The sequence below is a fragment of the Antennarius striatus genome, chromosome 3 (assembly GCF_040054535.1).
Source record: "Antennarius striatus isolate MH-2024 chromosome 3, ASM4005453v1, whole genome shotgun sequence".
Lineage (NCBI taxonomy): Eukaryota > Metazoa > Chordata > Actinopteri > Lophiiformes > Antennariidae > Antennarius > Antennarius striatus.
The window spans coordinates 18931199-18957391 of record NC_090778.1 but is presented as its reverse complement, the minus strand read 5'-3'; the positions used below and the strand labels follow the sequence as shown (position 1 = coordinate 18957391).

Below are 26193 nucleotides of genomic sequence, written 5' to 3'. Positions count from 1 at the left end.
TAGCATCCTTGCTAAAAAAAAAAAAACATCAGTGATGGGACTTGAAAACCAACAGTGACATTCTTTAAATGCATCAAACATAACTGCAACCCACCCTGGTGGTCTTACAATAACCAAACATATCCCAACTGCCTAACAGTAAGGACAAGAACAAAAAGTCCTCCTTTCTTTATGGATTGCAGTGAATTATCATCAGCATCTCCACACACATATTTTCAATGTTTCTCAAAGTGATAAGTTTACACACCAGACTAGATGGAGTTTTTAGTCAATATTTTCTTGCTATTTATGTTATTATGATGTCACAGAGATGCATGATGGCTAATTTGGATCAGCATTATTTCACAGGTAATGCTGCCATCTGATGGTCATTCATTTTATACATTGCATGGTATTAATATTGTAACTGCAAATAAATAATTCTCATGACAAATAAAATTACTGTTAGGGTGAACCCTAACTCTAACCCTAACCCTAAGTAAGTAACATTATTACCCGATTTACTGTCGATGTCCAGTAGCCCCCCCCACACACACACACACATAAACACACACACGCACGCGCACACACACGCATGCACACACACACGCACGCACGCAAGCACACACACGCACACACACACACACACACACACACACTTCAAGGAGAGGTGAAGCCAACATGTGCTCTCAGACTGCATGTTTTTCACATTTGCTACTCTTGCCCCACAAAAATAATACTATAAAATATTTTAGTGTATTTGATTTCAACTCACAGTCAAAATAAGTTCTTTGGCTTGCTCTGAAAAAATATATTACCTAAAAAAACCTGTTTGATAGTTAGTCTGTTAGATTAGTCTGATGAGGCTAAATCTCAGATCTTATTTTCACACTGCCATGTCTTTTTGAGACACCAAAAAGGGGATCCCACTAGGACCCATGGAGAATAAGGTGTGATGGTGTGGGTGTGCTTCACCGGTCACACTGCCGGAACGTATTTAACATAATACGCCCATTAAACCAGCATTTTGCAGAGACATGCCATCACTTCTTGTCTACGTTTTGTGGAAGGGACAATGACCCAACTCACTTCCAGGCTATGTAAAGGCTATATAACCAAGCAGGAGAGTGAGGGAAGGCTGCTTCAAATGACCTGCCCTTCATCAATCAACTTTCCAATGAGTTCAACCCCAAAGTTAAATAAAAGCAAAAGACAGAACATTTATTATTTCCAAGGAACTACCTCAGAAAACCAGTTGACAGGATGCTGAGAGAGTCATTCGGACAACAAAAAAACAAGAAAAAGCATTGAATTTGTTGGCGTGTAGAGAACATGCAATTGTGTAGTGAAACATATGTAATCACCGTATTTGACCCACTGTAGCCCTGATGGTTAGGATTCAAAGCTCTCACTGCCGTGGCCCGGGTTCGATTCCCAGTCAGGGAACATACTTTTGGGGGCGGCAGTTGCTCAGTCCACAATGTCTTGGACTGGGGACCAGAAGTCGTCCGTTCAAGACCAGGGTGGGACAAAACATTTGGAGTGTGAGCTGGCAGTGGGAGGTGCCATCTCACTTCCTGAGCATGAACGATGTGCTCCTGAGCAAGGCACGACCCCCCTACAAGTTGCTCATTTGGGCCACACCAAAGAAGGAGCTGCCCTTCACTCTGCCTGCCATTGTATATACAGTGCGCCCTCATTCTTAGCAGTTAATGCATTCCAGGAACCACAATCAATTAAGGAATCCACGATTGGGATCGCAATCTATTTATCTTATTATTTATGGTAACTTAATAATTTATGAACCCTCGCCATACTGATATTAAACCACCTTCTATCTGTATTACCTTTTCCCACACTCTGATCGACGGTTTCAAGCACTTACGTGTCTCACGAAAGTCCGAGACTGACGGAACAGAGCGCATTTCTGGATGATGTCAGCCAATAGAATGCGCGTACGGTATCCCGTGACTACCTACAAAAAATCCGCGATGAGGTGAAGTCACGAGCGTTGATATGCGAATGCGCAAGTGCACACTGTATTGCATGCCCACAGGCCCCTTGTGTGTGTGTGTGTGTGTGTGTGTGTGTGTGTGTGTGTGTGTGTGTGTGTGTGTGTGTGTGTGTGTGTGTGTGTTCGTGTGTTCGTGTGTGTGTTCGTGTGTGTGTTCGTGTGTTCGTGTGTGTGTTCGTGTGTGTGTGTGTGTGTGTGTGTGTGTGTGTGTGTGTGTGTGTGTGTGTGTGTGTGTGTGTGTGTGTTTGTTTCAGGAGCCTGTACACACATATATGCATGTCTGAATATACTAACAAAACATCATGAGTGACTAAATTATTTTCTACGGGATAAATAAAATGCATTTCTTTCTTTCTTGTTTTCTTGTTTGTCTCTTTGAAAAGAAATGAGGAAATCAGGAGAGCAGGGATGTCCACTGATGTACATTAATTTTCAAATATTCAAATAATCATCTCGGGCGGCACAGTGGTGCAGTGGGTAGCGCTGTAACTGCACAGCAAGGCAACAGCGCAGAGCGTATTTGCGTCCCACTCTGTGTGGAGTTTGCATGTTCTCCCCATGTCTTCGTGGGTTCTCTCTGGGTTCTCCGGCTTCCTCCCACCTCCAAAAACAGCGCTTCAGGTTAATTGGCCGGCTTCAAAGTGTCCGTAGGTATGAATGTGTGCCTTTGTCTTTGTCTCTGTGTGGCTCCGCGGTGCAGTGGCGTCGCGCCCGGAGTTTCCCCCGCCTCACGCCCAAGCCAGCTGGGATAGGCAGCTCCCGCGACCCAGTATGGCAGACAAAGCAGAAGATGACTGAATGAATAATGATCTATCAATCTATCCATCTGTTTTCTGCAACTGGGCAACAGGGATTGCATGGGCTGGGGCTCATCCCACCAGACAAACTATCACATAGGTGATGACATATGTGAGCTGCAAACTCCTTTGATGAGAGCTGCGCTTGTTAAAATCATGACCCCCATGACATCTAAAGTATGAACTTTTATTGAAAATGACAAAAATAGAGTGAAATTCCTGATTGTTGCTCACATGCTGGACAAATTAAGATGGTTTCAAAGAAGCTCAAAAATCAGGTGCAATCTGGCAGTACAGTTATTGATTTGAGATAGCAAGGAACTTGTTTTAGAGGACTAATCAATCAATCAAATCAATCAAACTTTATTTATTAAGCTCTTTTCATACAAAGTGAGTAGCCCAAAGTGCTCTACATAAAAACAATACAAAAACAGTTTACACAAGAAATATCGCCCCTCATCCCCAACACACACACACACACACACACACACACACACACACACACACACACACACACACACACACACACACACACACACACACACACACACACTATATGATGTCATAGTGTGGCTGACCTTTGACCCTTTGGATATCAACCATTACTATGCCATTTTATCTCTTTAGACACCTTTGTTTGATTTGGCAAAATGACTTTGTGTTGTAGTCCAAGTACAACTTACAAGTAAACATTGAGTAATATTTTGTATGACTGCATCTTCACATAGTGAATGCAAGTTTTCAATTGTTGGGGGGTTGTAAAACCACACTTGTCATAGGGGCTGTTGGGGGATACCCCCCTGCATGGGGTATCGGGCCCCCCCGGGAAATTTTTTAGAAAATGGGGTTGCTTTCCTGCATTCTGGTGCATTCTGAGGGCAAAAACTTCTGTTCAGTTTACCTACAAAAATACCCTAAAGTCAACAGTTCAAGCTTAACTATCTGTATTTCTATCTTATTTCATGCAGGTATAAATGTGATATTCAACAATTGAAAACTTGCATTCACTATGTGAAGATAGTCATACAAAATATTACTCAATGTTTACTTGTAAGTTTTACTTGGACTAGAATACATTTTAACTTTGACTTAGACAACACCATTGGTATGCCATAGTTTAATTTTTTTTTAAATTTGATAATATGATTTTTCATTTCAATTTAAAAAGGCATATAAAATAGCAAGCGAGGTGAATACACATTTACATACGTCGCTGGTTATTCCTGCTGGTCATAGAGATCAAAATTCTATGACTACAAAAAAGTATTGATAATACCTTTCATTTACCTTCTGATCGGTCTGTCACCACTCCTCCCCCCTCTCAGCATTCACCATCTGTTGTTCAATTAGAATTTTAACGCAAAATCTACTATAAAACACTCTACAGTGATACCTCTGTACTCGACCATAATCCGTTCTGAGGTGGTGGTTGAGCACCGATTTGTTTGAACACCGAAACCAATTTTCCCATAAGAAATAATGGAAAGTATTTTAATCCATTCTTACCATTTAGAAAAATACCTAAAATATTATAAGAACGTGTATCTAAACAACAATGAAGACGTAAATGTGCACAAGCAGTACATGATAAAGATAAAGCATTATAAACCATTTTGTATAATTTACGTTTTAGAGAGTGGTTGATGGCACTAGCGTCATCATGGAAGGGGAATCCCTTCCATGATGACGCTAGGTAACGCGCCTCCAGGGGTTTTCTCCCTTCTCTCTCTCTTCCGTGGAGGTGAATCTGGCTGGGCAGTAGCCTTCCTCTATTCTTTAAGAAGGAACCTGTCCATTGTCAGTTGCTTCTGCTTCAAGATAGTGGAAATGGTTGACTTTGCCATTTCGTACTGCGACGCGAGGTCGGACACTCGTACACCACTTTCATATTTTGCTATAATTTCCGTACGTCTTTGCGTACGTAATTTGCGTACGTGTTACTCCGCTGGCGGTCTGAGTCGAACTGACACTTACCCGCTGGCCAAGGAGTGCAGCCGAGGAGCGCGTTCGGGTCGACTCGGCTAGTCGAGTACCGAAAATCTGTTCGGGGTCCGATACATTTTCTACTCGAATTTTCTGGTCGAGCACCGATTTGGTCGAGTAAAGAGGCGGTCGAGTACAGAGGTATCACTGTATTCTCATTTTCTTTCAATCGATCGTCCTCGCCTTGTAGTACACCAATTTGCGGGTTTAGCTTATAAAAAAAGAGTCTTTCTGTTTTTCATTGGACGAGAGGAGGTCATGACCCGAGTGCATTTTTAATGATCGGGAGCGTTCGGGTCACTTCAGCTATTTCCGTCGGCTATTTCCGTCGGCATGCTTTGGCTAAATTCCATCGGCATGCGGAAATAGCAGCGCTAGCGAGCGGCGCTAGTGAGCGGCGCTAGAGAGCGGCGCTAGCGAGCGGCGCTAGCGAGCGGCGCTAGCGAGCGGAAAAATATTAAGTTTTAGCCTTTTTTCCGTAAAAATAAGAACGCCACTGTGGCTACACAGTCTAAAAACCTTGTAGCCACTCTGGAATTTACTTTGCCTATGGCGAAGTGGCGAATGCCTAGCATAAGCCCAGCTTAAGGAATTATAGAGATGTCAGTTTCACAAGGAATGGGCAGACAACAGACATAACCGTCACCCTAACCCAAGAACATAATGACACCTTTGGCCACAACTGTGCTTGAACGCAGGAGCTGAAAATCCAGCAACTAATTTCATTCAACTTTTATCACCGTTCATGAAAAAATTAAATGTACAACCACATCCATCCTTTCACATCTGAATATAAGAATCTTTAAGCTCAGTGACATTTCATAATTATTCAACCACACCTCTCTCCATTTGTGCAAGTATGTGATTGACAGTGTGTGAGTCACTGACTGATTCTATGGAATATAAAGTCAATGTTCCTAGAAGCAGTATCTACAGCATGTGAAGAGCTTATGGCACTTGTCTGAATGTATATATTACTGATTTTCACCAAATACTCGGTACAGTAAATACAAGAAATAAGACCAAAATGTGTTTTAGTGTAATGCAGTTGAACAGAAGACCTCATTGCAGGCATTAAAGCTAATAGCTAAAGTATGGAAAAGGAAATGAAGAACCACACCATATGATACTGCTGCACACAGACTTCATTTGAGGCTAAATTACCCATTTTAATGTGCTGCTCTAACCATAGAAATGTGTTAATATGATTTTAGAACCCAGAGATGTCATATTCTGCACCTTGCATGTGTGATCTGAATGAGTATAATGTTTGAGTTAATAGATATAATATCAGTCTCAGCCCTCATTAAAAGACAGCTCCATCTCTTTACTGCCAAGCAGAATGATACGCACAACAGGGATAAGAGGAAGCAAGAGGTTCTTTCCATCCATCAAAGGCCACTGCTTTCTGTTCAAACTCGGTGGAAATCACACATAGGGTCTATGAAAATTACATTTTTTCAGTGCTTTAGGGTGCCGAATGCATTAGAATGAAGGGAGAGAGATTTGCCTTTCCAGCAGGGTATTATGCCTTGTAGCAATGGAAAATATACGGACTAACAAATTACTTTCATTCTGTCTTCAGCTGACACGTTATAGCCAATTGTGTTTACCATGTGCCCAAGGCTGTAAAGGATTGAATGTCCAGTCAAATTGTAAATCTGTTTGTTGAACGAAAAATAATCAGATTTTTAGTTTACGCTATCTTACTTACATCTCCTGACATTTCTAAACAAATACATACAAGAACAAGAAGATATTGTTTTTACATTGAGTAAAAAATGGTATTTAAAATGAAGTAAGACAAATATTCCATCCCAGTGGTTTATAGTGCTGACTGTTAGTGGCAGAATCCACATTTTAACTATGGTCATAAATTGAAAAAAATATGAATTTAAGATCATACAGGAATACATGGGATTGATTTGTAGAAACGGGAATTAGAACTCGATCTGACACGTCCTTTGTCATCAGCAAAAACCATACATAAATTCTGTGTAATATTTTTGGTCTCTAAGATAATTCAGAAATCTTGAAACCAATTTCCCTAATTTGAATGCCTTTTGTATCTTATACAACACATCTCACACTATTAGTCTTCTTGCTTTTCATGGCTGCAAATAAAACTTAAGTCCTCATTTCCTTTTCCAAGCACACAGCAGGCAGAAGGGAAAAAAGAAGAGCTGCAAAGAGATAGGGGGAATGAGAGCTGCAAACTGTGCCTCCCCCTTTTGATTAACGGTGATTATTGTAAATGCTCTGATTGGTAAATGTAAATCAATAATGCTCAGTTTCTCATAAAAGTTTAGTTTTGTTTCAATCATCACCACAGAGTGTTGTACATCGTGCTGGAGGCACTGAATTTTTGATGTATTTTATTCTCCCAGCTGACCCATCAGAACAGCATCCTCTCTGCAATCAGGAACCTTCTGACTTATAAATAAAGCACTGCAACCATATATTTTACCATATATATCTGAAACTTTATGAGAACAGACCGAATGTAGAGTGGAGTATCTGCATTTAATTACTATTGTTGTCATCATCATTCCCATCAAATCTACCACTTGAATATGTAGCCTTGATAAAAACAGTATTTCTGGAAGATTAACGACAATATGTCTGTTTGTACAGCCCCGTTTAAGAGCACACATTTTCATAGCAGGCATTTTAACACCTGTAGATTACACAGGTGTAATAAATTACTTAAAAACAATCTTTATTCCTTGTGAGTGCTTGAGTCTCTTGGCCACAGATCTCCGATATGCTGGATCTTGGTTGATTAAAAGTCTTGAAGGGGATTCCAAGATAAAACAGAAATGAATACTGTGAATATTTATTATCAAAAAGCTATTTAAAGAATCATCTCTGAGCTCTTCAGCCTCATTGATATCAATGAGAAACTTGGATGAATAATACAAAATGTAAGATAATCAATTCCAATCCTTTAGAGTTTAGCAGACTCCTGCTCTTCACTGTGAGCTAATGATCACCAACTTGATAATCAGTGTACCATATTTAAAGGTACAGTTGTGATTGAATTTGCCTCTATCCAGTTAATACAAATTAACACATTTAGAATATGAACAAGTTCTCACAATATGATCACCATGAAACATTTACACAAGTAATGCTGTTTTTTTAAAGAGCTTTTAGCTCATCTAATCACAGGGGTTGATATCTATTAATGGTTATGTATTATTCATGAGGAAAAAAATAAGAAGCTTGCACCTGATTGATTCTTGATTTAACTTTGTGTTTGATTATTGTTGCTGCTTTGATATGACATTTTTGAGCAAATCATATACTATACTAAAGTATGCTATACCATACCATGGCGTAATCATCCATTCATACCGTACCATACCGCACTGCACCGTACTATACTATACCCTTCATACTATACTTTACTTGCAAACTTCATTCCTTTTCACTTTAAAGCCAGCAGTCAGTTTGTGGTTATTACAAATTCGTCTTGGAGGTGAGGTGAATCCTTATCCACTATGTGATTAATGCAGTTGTCACTGATGCACGGCTTTCACAAAGCAGTGATCAAAACAGAGATATAAAAACAGCATGCACACTGTGCTGTCAATGTACAAAAAGACAATGTGACTGTTGTGTATAAGGGACAGTCAAAATAAAGTGGAATGCAGCTGAACTTTTCTGCCGTGTATGTCCATCAAACTACAAACAAATGTGCTCTGTCACAGCAGTTCAGATTTTCTCGATGTCTGTCGACAGTAACAGCTGAGGATTGAAGACATACTTTGGGAATTCTCTCTTATCTCAACCAGTCTGTCTCTATATAATCACACGTGTCACTGGAAAATTTATGAACAACCAACACTGTGTATGCTGATGAAATATATATAATATAGCATTCCAAAAAGATATAAAAATAACAAACTCAACTGGAATGAGAGCACCAAAGAGCTGAAGTACACGCAGCTTGATGCAGCTCAACATCAATTATCACTGTACACCAAATATGTTAACTGTAAGGATGCAGCAACAATTAATTACACTCCACAAGCATACTGTTTGTAACTCAGTCTGTTAATCCTTAAAGCCAACACTACAGTTAGGCTGGATACAGTATGTATTGTACAGTATTCACTTTGTGACACCTTTTAGCTAGAGGTGCCCTCTACTAACCAACAAAGCTTTATGATGCTAAATAAAAATGACTAACGTAGGCCCATGAAGAATCCCTCCCTGGCTGGAAGAAGAAAAGACATAACTATATTTGTCTACATGTCAAGTGACAAATGTGGACTTTGTGCATGGCAACTCCCATGCTCACAGTCCTGCCCATTACACTCTATTGGTCAAAGTCTCAAGTCCATAGTGAAATAAACTAGGTTGGTTAAGCTACATTCCTATTTCAGACCTTTTTAATGTATTGTAAGACTAACTTATAGACAACAGCAGATGTAGTCTTTCTGAAGAAGATGTTATAATATTACCTATAGATATCTTTAAAGTACTTAACTTTTAACTGGTTACACCTGTAGTTCATTATAGGGTGTTCAAAATGTAACAAATTAGACACATTTGTTTTGTTTTAAATCATGTGTACAACACACACACTATATTATAGAGCCTCTTTGTTGAACTTCATTGTAAACAGGCACAATTTTGAAAATAAATGCTTCAGTATACTTCTATTTTGAATCTTTAGTTAAAAGTGAAGAAGAATTAAAAGCACAGTTTTCACAGGAACTTGCAGAGTGCCAACAAGGATACTACGTATAGTTGATTTTGTCAAGAACATGCTCAAACACTAACAGCAAATTCATAGCCAGAGGCCTCAGCACTGGATGAAATTGAAAAGATCCTTTACATCCTTTCGTATATATCCAAAGCTGTTTAAATCAATCAACTGGACTTGAAGAAAGTTTCTTGAAAAGGTTTCTCCCCTCATCCAAGAGGCTTTGTCAGTTCTGAGAGGCGGAACATTTTCAAGAAACTTTCTTAAAGTCCAGTGGATTGATTTAAACAGTTCTGGATAACCATGACCTGGATAACTGAGAACCTACACAGACATCCTTTCCTATAGTGTTTGATAAATGAATATGATGGCAGATGCAGTAGTGGCTATTTTTCATCTGTCCACTTCATCACATTTAAAAGCAGGGCTCTACCTTCCATGATGCAATAGTAATTTTAGAATTTGGTTGCAAGTCATCCTAATATTATCCTGCACATGCTGAGCTTTAAGGCCTTGTTCAGATTAGTCGCTTATATCCTATTTTTAGCCCATGCAGATTGATGTTATATGTCTCGCATGTAGTCTGAACAGTCCAAATCAGATTTTTGCAGGACAGATTGAAACCACATTCAGGAAGTAGTTTTGTGTTGGATAGAGACAGAGGCGTCTGCAGTCTGAACAGTTCCTAACACTCCGATCGGACATGGCGGACCGCGACATCATATTCGCGGCGCGAGAGGAAGGCTCCAGAAGGAAGAACGTCGTGCATTATGGAGCAGTAAAACACGGAAGAAGAAATTGATGATGTCTGGTGTGTGTGTGTTTTCTCCACCTCTACCAGACAGTGATATCACCAATACGCTAAGGTAACAAAACTTCGCGTTCGTCGTGGTTTTTGTTGCCGCTGTCGCAATTATATGACCTCACACATTACGCACACTGAACGACAACTCCACCTCGACGTTGTTGCTAAAGCAACCTGTCAGATCGGCCGATAATGTGGCCCAGTTTGAACAGAGCCACATAGCATTTGGTCACTTGCTAAAAACAGTGTGAACAGTTCTCTAAAAATCAGATATGGAAGGATATCTGATATGCCTGCAGTCTGAACAGGGCCTAAGTGTCATTACAAACCTAAAGGCAGATGGTGTCTTTTTTTAAGCTGAATTCAAGTGTGTGGAAATACATTTGTGAACACAGCTGCTTCACCATTCCCACATATGCACTTAATGCATAAGTAACACCATTCAGTGATTTTTTTTGTGTGTGTCGCCTTCACACCTCATAACACTCAACATTCAGTGCAATCTGTCACAAGTGGCAGGATATGGACCCAAATGCAGGACACCAAAGGCAAATCTTTCTTCCATGATTTATTCAAAGCTCAAAGAATTCTCCTGACAGGGAAGAAACAGAACAGACTTCCAGGAACCAAACTAGAGAAACTAACCACCAACTAGCTCTCATCCCACCTGGCTTAAAAAGCCTGATGAAGATTATATCAATGAAGTTCAGGTGTGAATGCCAGTAACTGGTATGGGGAAGTGCCTCAGGTGTGGAGAGGACCAACAGGTGTGGAGCCGTGGCTCCACCCACGAGTTTGGCCTCTCTCCCTGCCACACACCAGCACAGCCACACTGAACCGTGACAAAATCTTGTTAAAGAAATCATTAAATTCACTTTCGGAATAACAGAATAAAAAAAGCATCAAAAAACAATCCACAGCATTCGAATCATCCTGCAGCATGAGGCTCTCGCTTCAAAATCATTTGTCAGTTTTAATGATGAGCCCATTGAGACCAGCTTCCAATGATTTAAAAACTATTTTTTATTGTAATAAAGATTGTTTGAATCTCTCACACACACTCACATTGTATTGTCTGTAAATTGTATCACGCCATGTATAAATCAATGACCTAAATTTACTGATCAAACACACACATGCAAACACACACCAGTTCCGACCTACCAGACTTCCCAATTTGGATGATGAGGAATTGTTTCTGTGCTTAAGCAAACCACATCCCTCAGTTCCCGGGGCATCTCTGATGTTACCCTGGATACGAGGTCCACCAGCCCCCTCAGACGATGACCGAAGACGCCTTTCCATCCGCATCACCTCATGATAGGGGCTGACACTGCTGCACAGAGACACTGGAAGTAAGAAGTAGAGACAGGCAGAAAGTCAGACAATGAATGAATCAGGATAAAAACTACTGTACCATTGATTCTATAGGCAGTTACATAATAAAACTACTTATTCACCAATCAGACAAGAGCATTCTTCTTTGTCTACTAGTTTGAAGAAGTCGATTCTGTTTTAGGAAGTGTTCCTAATCTCATAAAGTGAGTGTGATCAGAAAAAAATTAAAATTATGTTTTAATGGGAGATTGATGTCACAGATTAAAAATCATGGTGAATGAAAGCAAGTAAATATCCTTATATTTTCATTTATTGAATATCTTTTTTTTTCCTTTCATCATTTGGAATATGGTTTCAGATTGTAAGATTTAGTAGATCTTGATCAGTTGGAATAATTATTCATGACCAAACAAATATTTTGGTGGTTTTAGGCAATGCAATGGTGCAACATCAAACCTGGTACAAAAAATATTTTTTAAATAATGTAAAGTTTCAAACAGCATGTTTACTGCTGTTTGAAATAATAAATTACATTACATCTTCTTTGGAGTTCTCATGTAGTTCTCATATCTCGATTTAGAGGTTCGTGAACACACTGGAACTCACGTGACAAGCATGTGAACGCATATATCATTCAGGGAAATATTAATCAGACCCCTGCTCCTCTGTGAATATCACAATGTGATTAATTATAGTGCTAATTTACTCATGTAAATGTACAAATGAGCTACCAGATGAATGGTATGCGTCACACACAGCAACAGAAAACTTAATGTATTTGTACACAGTATTTTTTTTTCACTGTATGGCAGATGGCCAACACTGTTGCTGGGTTTGAGATTACATTTCCTGGTAGACAATTTAAAGATATGGGATATTTTGTGTACATATAAATCTGTGACTCAAAATATTAGCATTGCATGGCTTTTATTACCTGCATGTGGTTTCCTCAAGTGCGAGGATCTGGGTTCATGGCAGCCACAGAAGCTTCCTCTTTCTTGCACAAAGAGCATGTTTCTTGCCCTCTTTTCCGTTTGCTCTGGGTTAGAGTGGCAACCCTCGCTGCGTACAACATATACTTCGTTCTCACTTGTGGTCTCTGTATGGTAACCAGCCTTCCTGTCTCCCGCCAACTCTTTACCCTGCTCCAGAGACACTTCATCCCTCGCTTCCTTTCTTTCTTCCTCTCTCTCCTTCCTCTCTTGTAATGATTGTTCCTGCAGAGGTAGGCAGGGTACAGCTGTCTCTGGCTCCGAGAGAGAATTGGCAGTCTCATAATCTGTGTTCTTGGCTGTGCTGGTGTCAAGGAGTAAAGGTTTTTCAGTGCTGGACTCGGCTGGACTCAAGAAAACCTGAAGGGGAGACATCAGTGAGCATGTGTAAAAGGACCAGCAGCATGCTAAAATGTTACATTCAAGGGGGCGGCATTCATTGAGGGGCGGCAGTGGCTCAGTGGTAAAGCGGGCAGTAGAGCGGGTCGTCCTATGATTTAAGATCGGCGGTTCGATTCCCACTCCTGCCCCCCCAAAAATACCCAGAGGTGAGCTGACAGTGGGAGGTGTCAGCTCATCTCTGGAGCACTGCCGAGGCACCCTTGAGCAAGGTGCCGTCCCCTTTACAAATTGCTCATTTGAGGCGCACCAAGAAGGAGCTGCCTGCCACTCTACCTCCCCTGCATGCCCACAGGCCCCTTTGTGTGTGTGTGTGTGATACAGGGGCCTGTACTCACAATATATATGTATAGATGCGTTTGTAATCAGTAGCTAGAGTGTGCTTTCTTAATTTCCCTTCGGGGATCAAACCAGTATATAAAATTAAATTAAAAAAAAAAAAGTAGAATAAGTCCTATTGGGATAAAGCCAGTGTAGAGAAAGGACAACCCTCTTTTGCTCTTATTTACTGCGTGAATATTTTTGTCCTTAGGTACCAGTGTACATGCTTAGATAACTGTCATCCAGTATTTATATTCAATGGCTGCAGTACAGAAGCTTTGTCTTTGCAACCTTTCACTGGATAACGGTTTCCTCTCAGGGATTATATCCACCACTACCAGGAAATAAAATAGAACAGATTTTTTGAAGGAGAAAAAGTTGTGCGCACAAAGGTGTTAAATGCAGAAAGCAGTTTGCACACATGCGTAGGTTGTCATTTTCCTGCCATGACTCCTTTGATAAAAGGACTTTTCATGCCCCGTGCTCAATTTTTATGCCACATTTCACAGATTTTACTGGTAAGAACATTCTTCTGTTATCGGTTCTGTTCTTGGCAAACAAGGACACCTGTGATTGTTTTGTCTGTTGCACTACTATTTCAATCTTTTTTCAATTGAATTTCTGTACATACAAGCAAAATGATTCACTGTTCAGTTGTTTTAATATGTGTGTAGAAAAGAAACTTTTGCGCAAGCTACAGTTGTTTTTCTTAAATGTTTATGCTAAAACAGCTTTAAAAGCATATAGCAAGCTACCTGGGAAGGAGAAACAGTCCCACTGAAGTTCTCTGGAGCAGGTTGGGCTTCAGGAGGTGCTGGAACGTTATCTACTACAGTCACGGAATCAGGTCCTTGGTCCAACCCAGATCCAGGGCTGGGAGCCGGTAGAGCATCCACCTCAGATACAGAATCCTCTGTGATAGGGATGAATTCTGAAGGGGTAATGGCTGTGGTTCGGTCCTCTGATATCATAGGTGACTGGAGTGAACTCTCACCCCCTGCACAAAGCAGCTCACCTGGCCACGACCCTGGGGTGAGCCCTCCTCCTCCTGGAGTGATGTTGGTGGAGGTTGGAGGTTCCAAATTCACTTCTGGTGGTCTGTGGTGATCAGAGGTCCGGGAGAAACGATGGTGAGCTGAAAACGACTTAGGCAGAAGCTGTTTCTTATGACGTGATGAACGTTTGTTGTTACTACTGCCACCACTGTAATCATCGAGGAACCCAGAGTCATCAACCTCATTGACCCCCGAGCCACTGATGCAGTTTATAAACACATTTCGATTGGCTGTGGAGGAGGAAGATGAAGCTTTATCAAAGTCCTCAGTCTGAGAGCGTGTGATTTTCCTCTTGTGGCTGCCAAAACCAAATGAATGGCGCAACCTTGATTGGGATCCGCCATCACTGACACCTGTTGACGATGATGTTGTTACTACCTGCTGGTTATTTCCATTTGTATCAGTACCCTGCGTCAGTGGTGGTGTAAGGTTTAGGTTCACAGGCTGGACACGAGGCTCGCCATTCCGTTTAGCTGTGAAACTGAGAGATGGAGTTCGGAAAAGAATTCGACGTTTCCCAGTACTCCCAGAGCTGGAGTTGGTGCTGGAGGGGGAAGAACTGTGGATGCCATTTCCTACTCCGCCTGAAGATGGAGAGGATGGGAGGGATTCCTGCCTCTTACTGCTGCTCCGGCGGAAGATCGGCAGACGGGACACAAGTGTGGAACGCCGAGAGCCTGATTCACCCATCTAGATGCAAGGGAAAGCTCTGAGGGAACAAACACATGGGAAATTTAATGCATATTACATGCATGTGAAAAATGTATACCCACCACGTATGCAGACAAATTCTCAGCCTTTAAGAGTGATTTTTAAATTATTGGCATTCAATAATTCAGACAGTCACATCTTCGAGGTTCACTTATTTGTCATTCTATGACAGGAAAATCCAAATGAAAGTTCTAATCCCTTTATGCAACATGAGAAAACCCTTTTTATGGAGGAGTGCAGAGTATGAGTGGAGAACTTTCACAGCCTGAGGAAAGAAGCTGCCCTCTAGTCAAGTGATACAACAGCAAATGTTTAATTCTTTATCACTTGCCAGACAGCATCAATGTGAACAGGCTGTGAATGGGGTAACGTCTTCCTTCACATCATTTGGATGCTACACAAGTACCTAAGGTTGGGATTCATTTGGAATCTAAATGACTTCAATTCTGTTTTTCTGCTCTGGGTCTCAACTGTTCTCGAGTCCAGCTATTTGAGGGGCAGGGTCAAAACCGGCCACATGTTTATTTCACAGCAGAAATATAATGAAATATAACCTTTATGTGAGCTATTTTGTATAAAGAATACATCATTTATTCACAACTGACCAGAATTCAGCATGTCCCTGCATACACAAAAACAAACACAATTTAGTGTTACAATAACTGTATATCAGGGTGGTGAGTGCTGGTGTAATAACTATCTTAGCTACATTCTTATGTTTCCTTATCTAGATATCAGCACTTCAACATCTGAGAAATGATGCAGCCTTTTCACAATTTATGTTGTCATTTTTCTGTGGCAGTCTTTACTGTCAAGATGAAAAACGTGAGTTCACTGCTGCTGTAGTAACAAGAAACTACAAACTATCATTAGCAATCTGCAGACAATAAAACATAGTGCAATTGGTTATTTATAAACCATGTTAATGACCATGCTTTAATCATTTGATCCACCTCCTTTGCACAAAGTATGTATGTTGGGCACAGGTGTTTGTCTCAGTTGTGAGCAGTGCTTGTCATGGTCCATGACAAAGGCAGGGTCAAAGAACACATTTGAGTTAAAAACTACTCCATGTCTGTCTGGAACCAGTCTGGTTGTTCTCAAATGCTGTTTTGTAAAGGTTGACAGGAACTTTGAAATTTTGCCTTTAGGGAGAGAAGCAGCCTCACAAAATACATCACAAATAGAACAAGAACCAAGGCAGTCAGAGACTGAAACATCCCACGAGGTACCCTGACCTACTTCCAGGGTAGGTCAGGGTACCCTGAAAGTAGTATCTGACAAGTGCATAGCTTTGACCATTCAGGGTAGGTCAAAGCTACGCACTAGCTTTGACCATAGATCAAAGCTAGTGCATATATAGATCAAAGCACTAAATTTGATGTATGGTCTTACTCATACTGGCGTTCTCCCTCGTCTTTCTATCTTATCCGGTTCCTGAATTTATAAAAATTGAAATTTGACCTTGACCAAGTTTTCTCAAGGTCAAGGTCATCATCTCATTTTCATCCCCTTTGCCGCCCAAGTAATCTTTCTATCTGCAACGGTTGCGAAGATATTTGGTGGACTAATGAACGGACGAATGAACAAACAAACAGACAAATGGACGAACACACGAACACTGACAATTACAATACATCACCGCTTTGAAGCGCGATGTAATAGAATATAAACAGCAATGTTTACACTGTTGCTGGTACGGTATTTCCATTGTTAAATTAGTGGGATGAAAACAATATAAGCTGCAGAAAAAAGTATAACAAAAACTAGTTTCCAGTATGTAAAAGGTATAAAATTGTTTTCAGCTCTTATATATCTATCTATCTATATTACCCAGGCTATTAAAGATACTTAGCTGAGGTGTAGCTATCTTTCAGATGGTTATATATACATGTTTAGCATAAATTAAACTAACGCAGATGTGGAAGGATCCAAAAGAGGAAGCATAATTTCTCATTCATTCATTCATTCATTCATTCACTCATTCATTCATTCATTCATTCACTCATTTTCTACCGCTTCATCCATTGTGGCTGATTGCGGGAAGCTGGAGCCTATCCCAGCTTGCTGAGGGTGTGAGGCAGGGGAAACTCCAGGTGCGACGCCAGTGCTCCACGGACATAATTTCTCGTTCAAATTCTCATTCTAATTGTGTTATAAACCCTAAAGCATTCGGCGAGAAAGAGCAAATATTTACTAATAAAAAACGAAACACTAAAACATTTTTTTACAATTACTCCTATGGTAATTTAGGTTTTGCAGTGATGCTCACCCCTTACCACAAAACAAAGACGTAAAGCAGTGGGAGATTATCACCTCTGACTAAAGATCTAGTCTTGAGCAAATATGAGTCCAGTTAAGGCAATTCTTTACTCTCCGGCCTGTGGCTCTGCTACATTGGAAATTAACTCTAACCCTCAGCAAAACTGTTTAGAGTAATATGTGAGTCTCACAACACACGATCATGCATAATTGGATTTTTACTTACATTTTTTTCTACACTTTAACAAATTTTGTGCCACAGCTATTAGGAATTAACCTGTTCCACACATTGGTCTACAGATTTAAATATTGCATTAAATACTCACATCTTTCATTGTGTCCGTAATCAATTAGCCAAACAGTGAGACACAGTCCTCATAACATTGCTGGATCTGCCTGTTAGAGCCGTTGAAGCATTTTGTTTTTGATCTCTGTGTAATAAGCTTACTTTAACACCCCTTACTGAATTAGCTTAGGAGCATGCCACCTCCTTGAAAGTAAATTTGATCAAGCTCTAAATAAACAGTAATTCAGTTCCACATTTCCAGCTGATGCTACACTGGTACATGTAAATAAAGAAATTATGTCATGTTGTGATCCCTCTTTGATCACTTCATGCTGTCAGTGCAAGAAAGGTACAAACACCTTTTCAAGACATCTGAGATTTGCTATTTCAAATAAGCAATCAATTGGGTTTAGTTTAGCCTCTTATCACCACCACACAGTCATTTGACCAGGTCATGGCATTCTGATCTAGCTCAGACAAAGTAAAATATCCAGCTCATTAGACAGATTAAAATAGATACACAGTTCTATGTTTACCTTATAATAAGGTTAATAAGAAAATTCTTAACCCGTGCTACTCCATGCCAGGCTCTGTGAGCACTAAAAAGTCATGATATGTCCTAACTGACAAACTCTTAAATGGATCGCAAAACCATCCAAACAAAACAAAACTTTACCATGTACAATGTACTAAAACTTTTGCAGAACATTTAAAGGCAAATGGAGAAGTGCTGCACTGAAGTTAGTTGTTTACTTCCTCACTGCTCAGTCAATCAGTTATCTGAGATCATACGGAATATACCTTAAGTTGAAAATATATAAATCAACCTGATCATATATTATGTACAACTGATGTGAAAAACTGGGTTTTTCTCATCAAGCAGGATGCTAATATATTGTTTTTTAGTAAACAGTAACGAGATGTTGAAAGCAAAAGCGCTGTGCTGTAACTCTACTGAAGTACCAACATCCTCTGGTTGAGTCCTATTCGTTGGTTCAGCGTTTGCATTCATGTCATGTAGGCTGCTTTGTACACACCTTCATTTTAAGCAAATGCAAAAAGGACAAGGTGAAAATGCATGTTTACTTACTGTAGCATTAGTAAACATGTCTCCTCATGGGGGAAGCAAATGAATCCACACAACAAAGATGAAGTCATTTATAGGTTCTAAATGACAATTTATTTGATAAATATCCGGTCTTACATGAGTTTAAACAAATGTAACAAAAGATAATACTCTATAAGACTCTGATAAGATTCTATCAGGTTAAGAACTCCTGCGGAGTGATGTAGATTTGCTTTCTGAAAATGTGAATAAGAGGAAATTTGCAAAGGAATTTTGAAAACAATAATGCAGTAATTCTCGTAACATGACACAACAGCTGCTTGTTTGAGTTGAGAATATAAAGCTGCCTGAGAAAATGAAAAAACAAGAAACAGATGTTTCATAGGTTACGTTATTACTTCAGCATATCATCACATAATAGCTCATTTATTAGACTTACTTACTTTTTTTTTTTTGTTGCTTTTGGCACCGCATGACTAACCTTGTTTACGCAAGCAAGGACATACAATCAAACAGAAAGTTGTGTTCTTTAAACTATGTACGTAAATGTCAATTGAAATCTCAAACCTTTGGTACTACTTAACTATTGTTCCTGAAATAGGTTTGACACGTGGATAACCTATGCATTGAGAACACCATGATAGGGGAAAACTCAACAAGCTTCAGGTTAAATAAAGATGTATTCCTTTGAGCTATGGACACATGAGGGACACATGAAGTGCCTAGTAAAAGACAACACTTACTCAACCTACAACCTGTTCACCCTGTCCATCCATCCCCAAACAGACTGTGGTCTAACAAAAACACAACATATTAATGTATATTGGAAAGGAAATGAAGCAAATATTTACAGGATCTCTGCGACTAAAAATGAATTAGGTTTGACATACCGGTATTCTGGTGTTTTGTTCAACAGGTAACCACTCCCTTACTAATGGAGCCTACTCATATAAAAGGGAGAGATAAAAGGCATGTACAAAAATTCCACGGCTGGGACATGAATGGCCGGTGATGAGCTCTGACGTAAACCTAAGAACCTGTTGGTTCAATTGGGCGAGCGAGCGTAACATTAAATAACGTTCACTGATGGAGCTGCAGTTTTGGGCAGTGCTGACTGCAGAGCCATCCATCATCCCACAGGATGACATCCAGAGGTTGTGACAATCTATGAGGTGGAGGATTACTGCTGTAAACCATGCTAATGAGGACACACTTATAACTTTTATTGTGTAAAATGACATATAATCCAGTTGTATCACCTAAAATGTGGACGGTGATTATGCTTTTCTGGTTCTTTTTCCTTTGACTGCTTAAACTAGCATAATACTTTAAAGTGAATGAAAAAAGAAGTACATGACGTGGTGAATTAGGTCCTGCTTCAAGTGAAGAAGTGATATTTTCCTTGCAAGACAAATTATTTGCAGATACACATTGTGCACTTTTAAATACCTTGAATGTTGGTGACAGATGCATTATTGCAACAACTTAATGACAGTAAAGTAATGGTTGAACCTTGTAGTGATCAATGTCGTCAGGTTACTCTAACCTTTGTATTCACCACAGTAGAATTAATATAAGCCTTTTCAACATTATGGTACCAACAGCTGTTCAACAAGCCTGGTCTGTCCATTAATCAGCTGTCGCCTGTTATCAGGCTGTGCTTTTCACCTGGAAAGAAACTAATGCTGTGAATTGGTGAAACCAGCGTGACCCCAGCGGGACAGCTGCGGCTGTCACCTCGAAACGTCAACAACACTCTAATGCCCAGAACCTAGCTAGCTCGCTATGTTCAACCAGACCATCAGAACTTACAAATACACCCTAGAGATACTGGTCCCACAAAGCATAGTGTAAATAAAGGTAATGTAATGGTTTCCTCATGCTCCAAATGTTCTGAGGACGTACTGTAGCAGGCACGGTCCGGTGTTGGAGCCGGACTGGCTAGCAGACAAGAACACCAGCGTTCGTTCACGTACCGTACGTAACCTTCAGCGTCGTCCGGTGTCTCTGTTGAAGCCGCTTACAGCAGAAACAGCTCAATATATCTTCGACTTGTGGTCATACTCTATAAAAGAACCAACATGAGAATACGTGAAACTGGACAGTGTACTGACAGCGTACTGAGTAGCCCATTCTGTTGCAGTAACGCCGTTATTACACCTCAGTGACGTGGATTCTCTTTTCCTCCTTTCGTCGCTTCCGCTTTGTTGAGACACACCGCCCGCGTGCACTGCGTGACGTCACCCCCCCCTCCTCCAACTCGTCAGCATCCTTCAGCAGGTGAAGGAGGGTAATTACATCCCGCTTCGCAGCGCTGATGTATTGTAATTGTCAGTGTTTGTGTGTTCGTCCGTCCAAACGTCCACCAAATATCTTCACAACCGTTGCAGATAGAAAGATGAAAGAAAAAGCACATTACTCAGGCGGCAAAGTGGATGAAAATTAGATGAACTTGACCTTGAGAAAACTAGGTCAAGGTCAAATTTAAACTTTTGTACTCATCGTGGATTTTTGGAAGGCAGTCATGTGATACTGTGTGCACATTCTATTGACTGACGGCATCCGGAAGTGCGCTAAGTTCCAGGAGTCGCGAACTTACGGGAGACACAAAAGCGCGTTAAACAGTCGATAAGAGTGTGGAAAAATGTGATATAGATAGAAGGTGGTTAAATATCAGTATGGAGAGGGTTCATAAACATTTAAATTACCGTAAATAATAAGATGAATATTTTGTTGCTCTATCGCGACAGTCGTTAATCGCGTGTGGTTCCTGGAACGCATTAACCTTGAGGAACGACGGCACACTGAATACCTTTTTAGGTACACATCTCTGAAACCTGATGAGATATACTCACAAAACAAAAAGCAACATTTTCATGAAGGCAGAGACACAAAAATCTGTAGGTCAGGGCGGCAGTAGTGGCAATAGCTCAGTCGGTAGAGCGGGTCGTCCAATGATCCAGGATTGGCAGTTCCCGCTCCCGACCACTCACTCTTGGAGTGTGAGTTGGCAGTGGGAGGTGCCAGCTCATCTCCCTAGCACTGCGGAGGTGCCCTTGAGCAAGGCACCGTCTCCTCCACAGGCTGCTCATTCGGGGCGCTCCAAAGATGGTGCTGCCTGTCACTCGGCATCCCTGTATTTACTGCATGCCTACGGGCCCCTTGTGTGTGTGCTTGGTTGTTTCAGGGGCCTGTACAAAAAACATATATACTCAACAAAAATATAAATGCAACACTTTTGTTTTTGCTCCCATTTTTCATGAGATGGACTTAAAGATCTATAATTCATTCCAGATACACAATATTACTATTTCTCTAAAAAATTGTTCACAAATCTGTCTAAATGTGTGATAGTGAGCACTTCTGCTTTGCCGAGATAATCCATCCCACCTCACAGGTGTGCCACACAAAGATGCTGATCTGACATCATGATTAGTGCACAGGTGTCCTTATACTGCCCACAATAAAAGGCCACCCTGAAATGTGCAGGGTTTTTTGCGTTATTGGGGGTCTGGGGACTCAGAACCAGTCAGTATCTGGTGTGACCACCACCAGCAAATGCAGATGCAGTATTTGCGTTGAGGATGTTGATAGAGAAGTACAGAGAAGGCCAGAGGGAGCTGCATTGTGTTTTTGTAGATCTGGAGAAAGCTTACGACAGGGTGCCCAGAGAGGAACTGTGGTATTGTATGACGAAGTCTGGAGTGGCAGAGAAGTATGTTAGAGCGGTGCAGGATATGTATGAGGACTGTAAGACAGTGGTGAGGTGTGCTGTAGGTGTGACAGAGGAGTTCAAGGTGGAGGTGGGACTGCATCAGGGATCAGCTCTGAGCCCCTTCTTGTTCGCTATGGTGATGGACAGGCTGACAGACGAGGTTAGACAGGAATCTCCATGGACTATGATGTTTGCAGATGACATTGTGATCTGTAGTGAGAGCAGGGAACAGGTGGAGGAGAAGCTAGAGAGGTGGAGGTTTGTCCTGGAAAGGAGAGGAATGAAGGTTAGCCGCAGTAAGACAGAGTACATGTGTGTGAATGAGAGGAACCCAAGTGGAAGAGTGAGGTTACAGGGAGAAGAGATCAAGAAGGTGGAGGATTTTAAGTACTTAGGCTCAACAGTCCAGAGCTTTACAGCATTGCATAGCCACTGGGACACATCCTCATTTGTGTCTTCAGATCATGGGGCGTTTCGGCCACTTATCACGATACGCTCTCAGCTGAGGCAGGCCCACCACAGGTTGATCAGACCTGGATGTGTGCCCCTGGGCTAAGCGCTTGCCTTGATAGTCCAGATGGTGTCGCTCCTCTTCCGCCACAACCAATGGCTCATCTGCTCTGCAGTATTGGCCAGCTCTTTGATGGCCTGTCTGTGTGCCTGTCCCCTGACTCCAACCTCCCTAAGGCACTTATTTGTCAAGGAGGCCATAAAGCCCCCACACCCCACTTCCACCGGGCGCACCCTTGCCTTCCATCCCCTGTCCTCTGCCTCAGCCGCTAGGTTGGAGTACCGCAGTTTCTTGCGTTCATATGTTCTTTCTATGGCCTCCTTCCAAGGAACTGTTAGCTCCAAAATGTAAACGAGCTTGCAGGTGTTGGACCATAGGATGAGGTCCAGACGCAGGGTGGTCACTGCGATTTCCGGGGGGAAAAGGAGATTCCGATAAAATAAGATAATCCTTTATTGTCCCACAGTGGGGAAATTTGTGCAATCGTGGCAGCGGGGTGGGGGGGGGGTGTCATACAGTCATACATAAATACTTAAATAATAGATAGATAGATAGATAGATAGATACTTTATTAATCCCGGAGGAAATTGTATTGTAATACAATTATTGTAATAATTGTAATAATTGTAATACACATACATATCGACATATGTAACAATAAACATATTCACATATATATCATATTATCAACTATTTACAGTTTATATTTATATATATAGAGTCTGCTCTGACCCTTTTTATACAGAAAGTGAGTGTTAGTACTCCAGTCCAGTTAATTGTTGAGGTGAACACCCAGGTACTTGTACAAGGACACTTCCTCGATGTCCGTACCCTGGATCTTCACCGGTGTAACTGGGCAGAGTCCTCGCCTGCGGAAATCCACCACCGGTTCTTTGGTTTTACCCGCGTTGATCTGGAAGTGGTTCCACTGGCACCAGTCCACAAAGTCCTGGGTCAGTTCTCTGTACGCTGTCGTCCCCGTCAGTGATGAGGCCGACGATTGCAGAGTCGTCAGAGAACTTCTGCAGGTGACAAGTGGGGGAGTTGTAGGAGAAGTCTGCAGTGTACAGGGTGAATAGGAACGGAGCCAGAACCGTTCCCTGTGGTGCCCCCGTGCTGCAGACAACCGTGTTTGACACACAGTCCCGGGTCCTCACGAAATGTAGGCAATTGGTCAAGTAGTCCAATATCCAGTCCATGGGGTGGTGGTCCAACCCGGTGATCTCCAGTTTGTCCCTTAGCAGTGCCAGTTGTAACGTGTTGAAGGCACTGGAGAAATCAAAAAACATGATCCTCACAGTGCTCCCAGGCTTTTCCAGGTGAGACAGACCTCCATGTTGGAGGAAAGTAAGGCGTCATCCACCCAGGTGGCAGGCTGGTAAGCGAACTGGAGTAGATCCAGTGATGGGCTCACCAGGGGGCGGAAATAGCAAAGGACCAGACGCTTCAGGGTCCTCATAAGGTGGGATCCAGATCCAAGTCAACTTGCATCTGCCAGTCCCTGACCTGGGCATTGAGTGGGCCCAGGTCAGGGTGTGGGGGCCTTGCCCTCTGCTTTTCCCCCTCCCGAACAAACGATGGTGGGTTTTGGCGATTATCTTGGTTGTTGGTGGGTGGAGCATTGATGGAAACCCTTCTGCGCTCAAGTTTATCAGCTACGCATCTGAAGACCTGGTTGTGTCTCCATGTATATCTGCCTTGAGTGAGGCTCGTTTTACAGCCCACGATGTGTTTGAATGATACTGGGGTCGAGCACAGGGGGCATACTGGGTCCTTTCCAAACCATAGTTGCAGATTTATGGGAGATGGCAGTACATTGTATGTTGCTCGAACGATGATAGATAATATAAATAAAATGTGAAGGTGAAAATAGCAGGAGGCCCACATGAAACTCAGCCTGTTGGCTTCCATGCCCCAGAGTTCTCTCCATGTGAACTTCTTCTCGACACCCTCCCACATCATCCAGCGGCCATGCTTGGCTTGTTGTATGGCTTTGGAACATGTGGCTGCTTCCTCCTGTTGACGCACCTCCTCTACAGCCACAGTCCGCCGCTCAGCTGCAGATGCCTTTCGCCACAGAGGAGTTACCGTTCCAGAACCAAAACTTGCTCTGCCTTGCTGGACATGGCCCAAGTCCATTCTTGCCCATTGAACGTTTTGCTTGAGTTTCTGCAGCAGACGTCTCGTGCATGGTTTTGTTGTTGTTATGATGGTCATGTCGTCCATATAGGCTCTAATAGGTGGAAGACGCAGGCCATTCTTGGTCCTCTCACCTCCCACTACCCAATGGGATGCCCGTATAACCAACTCCATTGCCATGACAAATGCCAGGGGGGAAATTATGCAGCCCGCCATGATACCACTGTCCAGATACTGGAAATAGGCGGTGGTCCTGCCCTCCACTGTTACACAAAACTGGAGATCCTGGAAGTAGCTCTTGACCATCTTCGTGATGTGGTCTGGTACGCCAAAGTAGATGAAGGCCGTCCACAAGATCTTGTGAGGGACTAACCCAAAGACATTGGCGAGGTCTAGGAAAACCACAAGTAGATACTTTAATGATCCCAAGGGAAATTCAGGGAAATTCCCAAGGGAAATTCATTCAAGTAGGTCCCTCCGTTCGTTTTTTGCCGCTTGTATCTGGTGCCAGATCATATTGGCGTGCTCCAAACATCCTGAGAAACCCTGGATCCCAGCTTTCTGCACTGATGTATCAACAAAGTTTTTTCTTTGAAGGAACGTAGAGTCTTTGGGCATCAACACTGAAGAAAATCTTCCCCTCCACATTTAGCAGGCTAATCTGGAGAAACTAGCTTATGGATGATCAGTTCTTCTCTTTGGGGATCAGGATGCCTCCTGCTCTTTGCCATGTTCTTGGAATCACACCTTTCTTCCATGCTACCCTTATCAGTTGCCACAGGTATCCTCAGAGACTGCTGATCAAAGCAGTAGCTTTGATCTATGTTCCCACTAACACTGGCCATCTCTCTCGTCTCTTATTCAGTTCCTGAGTGTACAAAAGTTTAAATTTAACCTTAACCTACTTTTCTCAAGGTCAACATCTCATTTTCATCCCCTTCGCCGCCCAAGTAATGTGCTTTTTGTTTCATTTTTTTAAATCTTCAACAGTTGCAAAGACATTTCGTGGACTAACGAATGGCGGACACACTCAGGAACACATTACTTCACCACTTTGAAGCAGGATGTAAAAATTTGATTCATCACTCCCTGTGATTTTTGCTTTA

General features: G+C 41.7%; 1 protein-coding gene across 2 annotated transcripts in view; it reads right to left on the bottom strand.

The window, feature by feature from the left end:
- The window catches only part of ccser1 (coiled-coil serine-rich protein 1), a 141539-nt gene extending 120603 nt beyond the window's left edge, over nucleotides 1-20936 (bottom strand). The window contains exons 1-5 of one of the 2 annotated variants that reach the window (XM_068309925.1): nucleotides 20883-20936; nucleotides 20699-20787; nucleotides 14098-15106; nucleotides 12565-12982; nucleotides 11457-11641 (exon numbers count right to left, since the gene is read on the bottom strand). In XM_068309925.1, the coding sequence (XP_068166026.1) occupies nucleotides 11457-11641; nucleotides 12565-12982; nucleotides 14098-15087 (1593 nt within the window). In that variant the 5' untranslated portion in view covers nucleotides 15088-15106; nucleotides 20699-20787; nucleotides 20883-20936. Of the gene's footprint in view, nucleotides 1-11456; nucleotides 11642-12564; nucleotides 12983-14097; nucleotides 15107-20698 lie in introns of both variants that reach the window. The other variant, XM_068309926.1, reaches the window with a different exon arrangement.
- Nucleotides 20937-26193: the final 5257 nt, after the last annotated feature.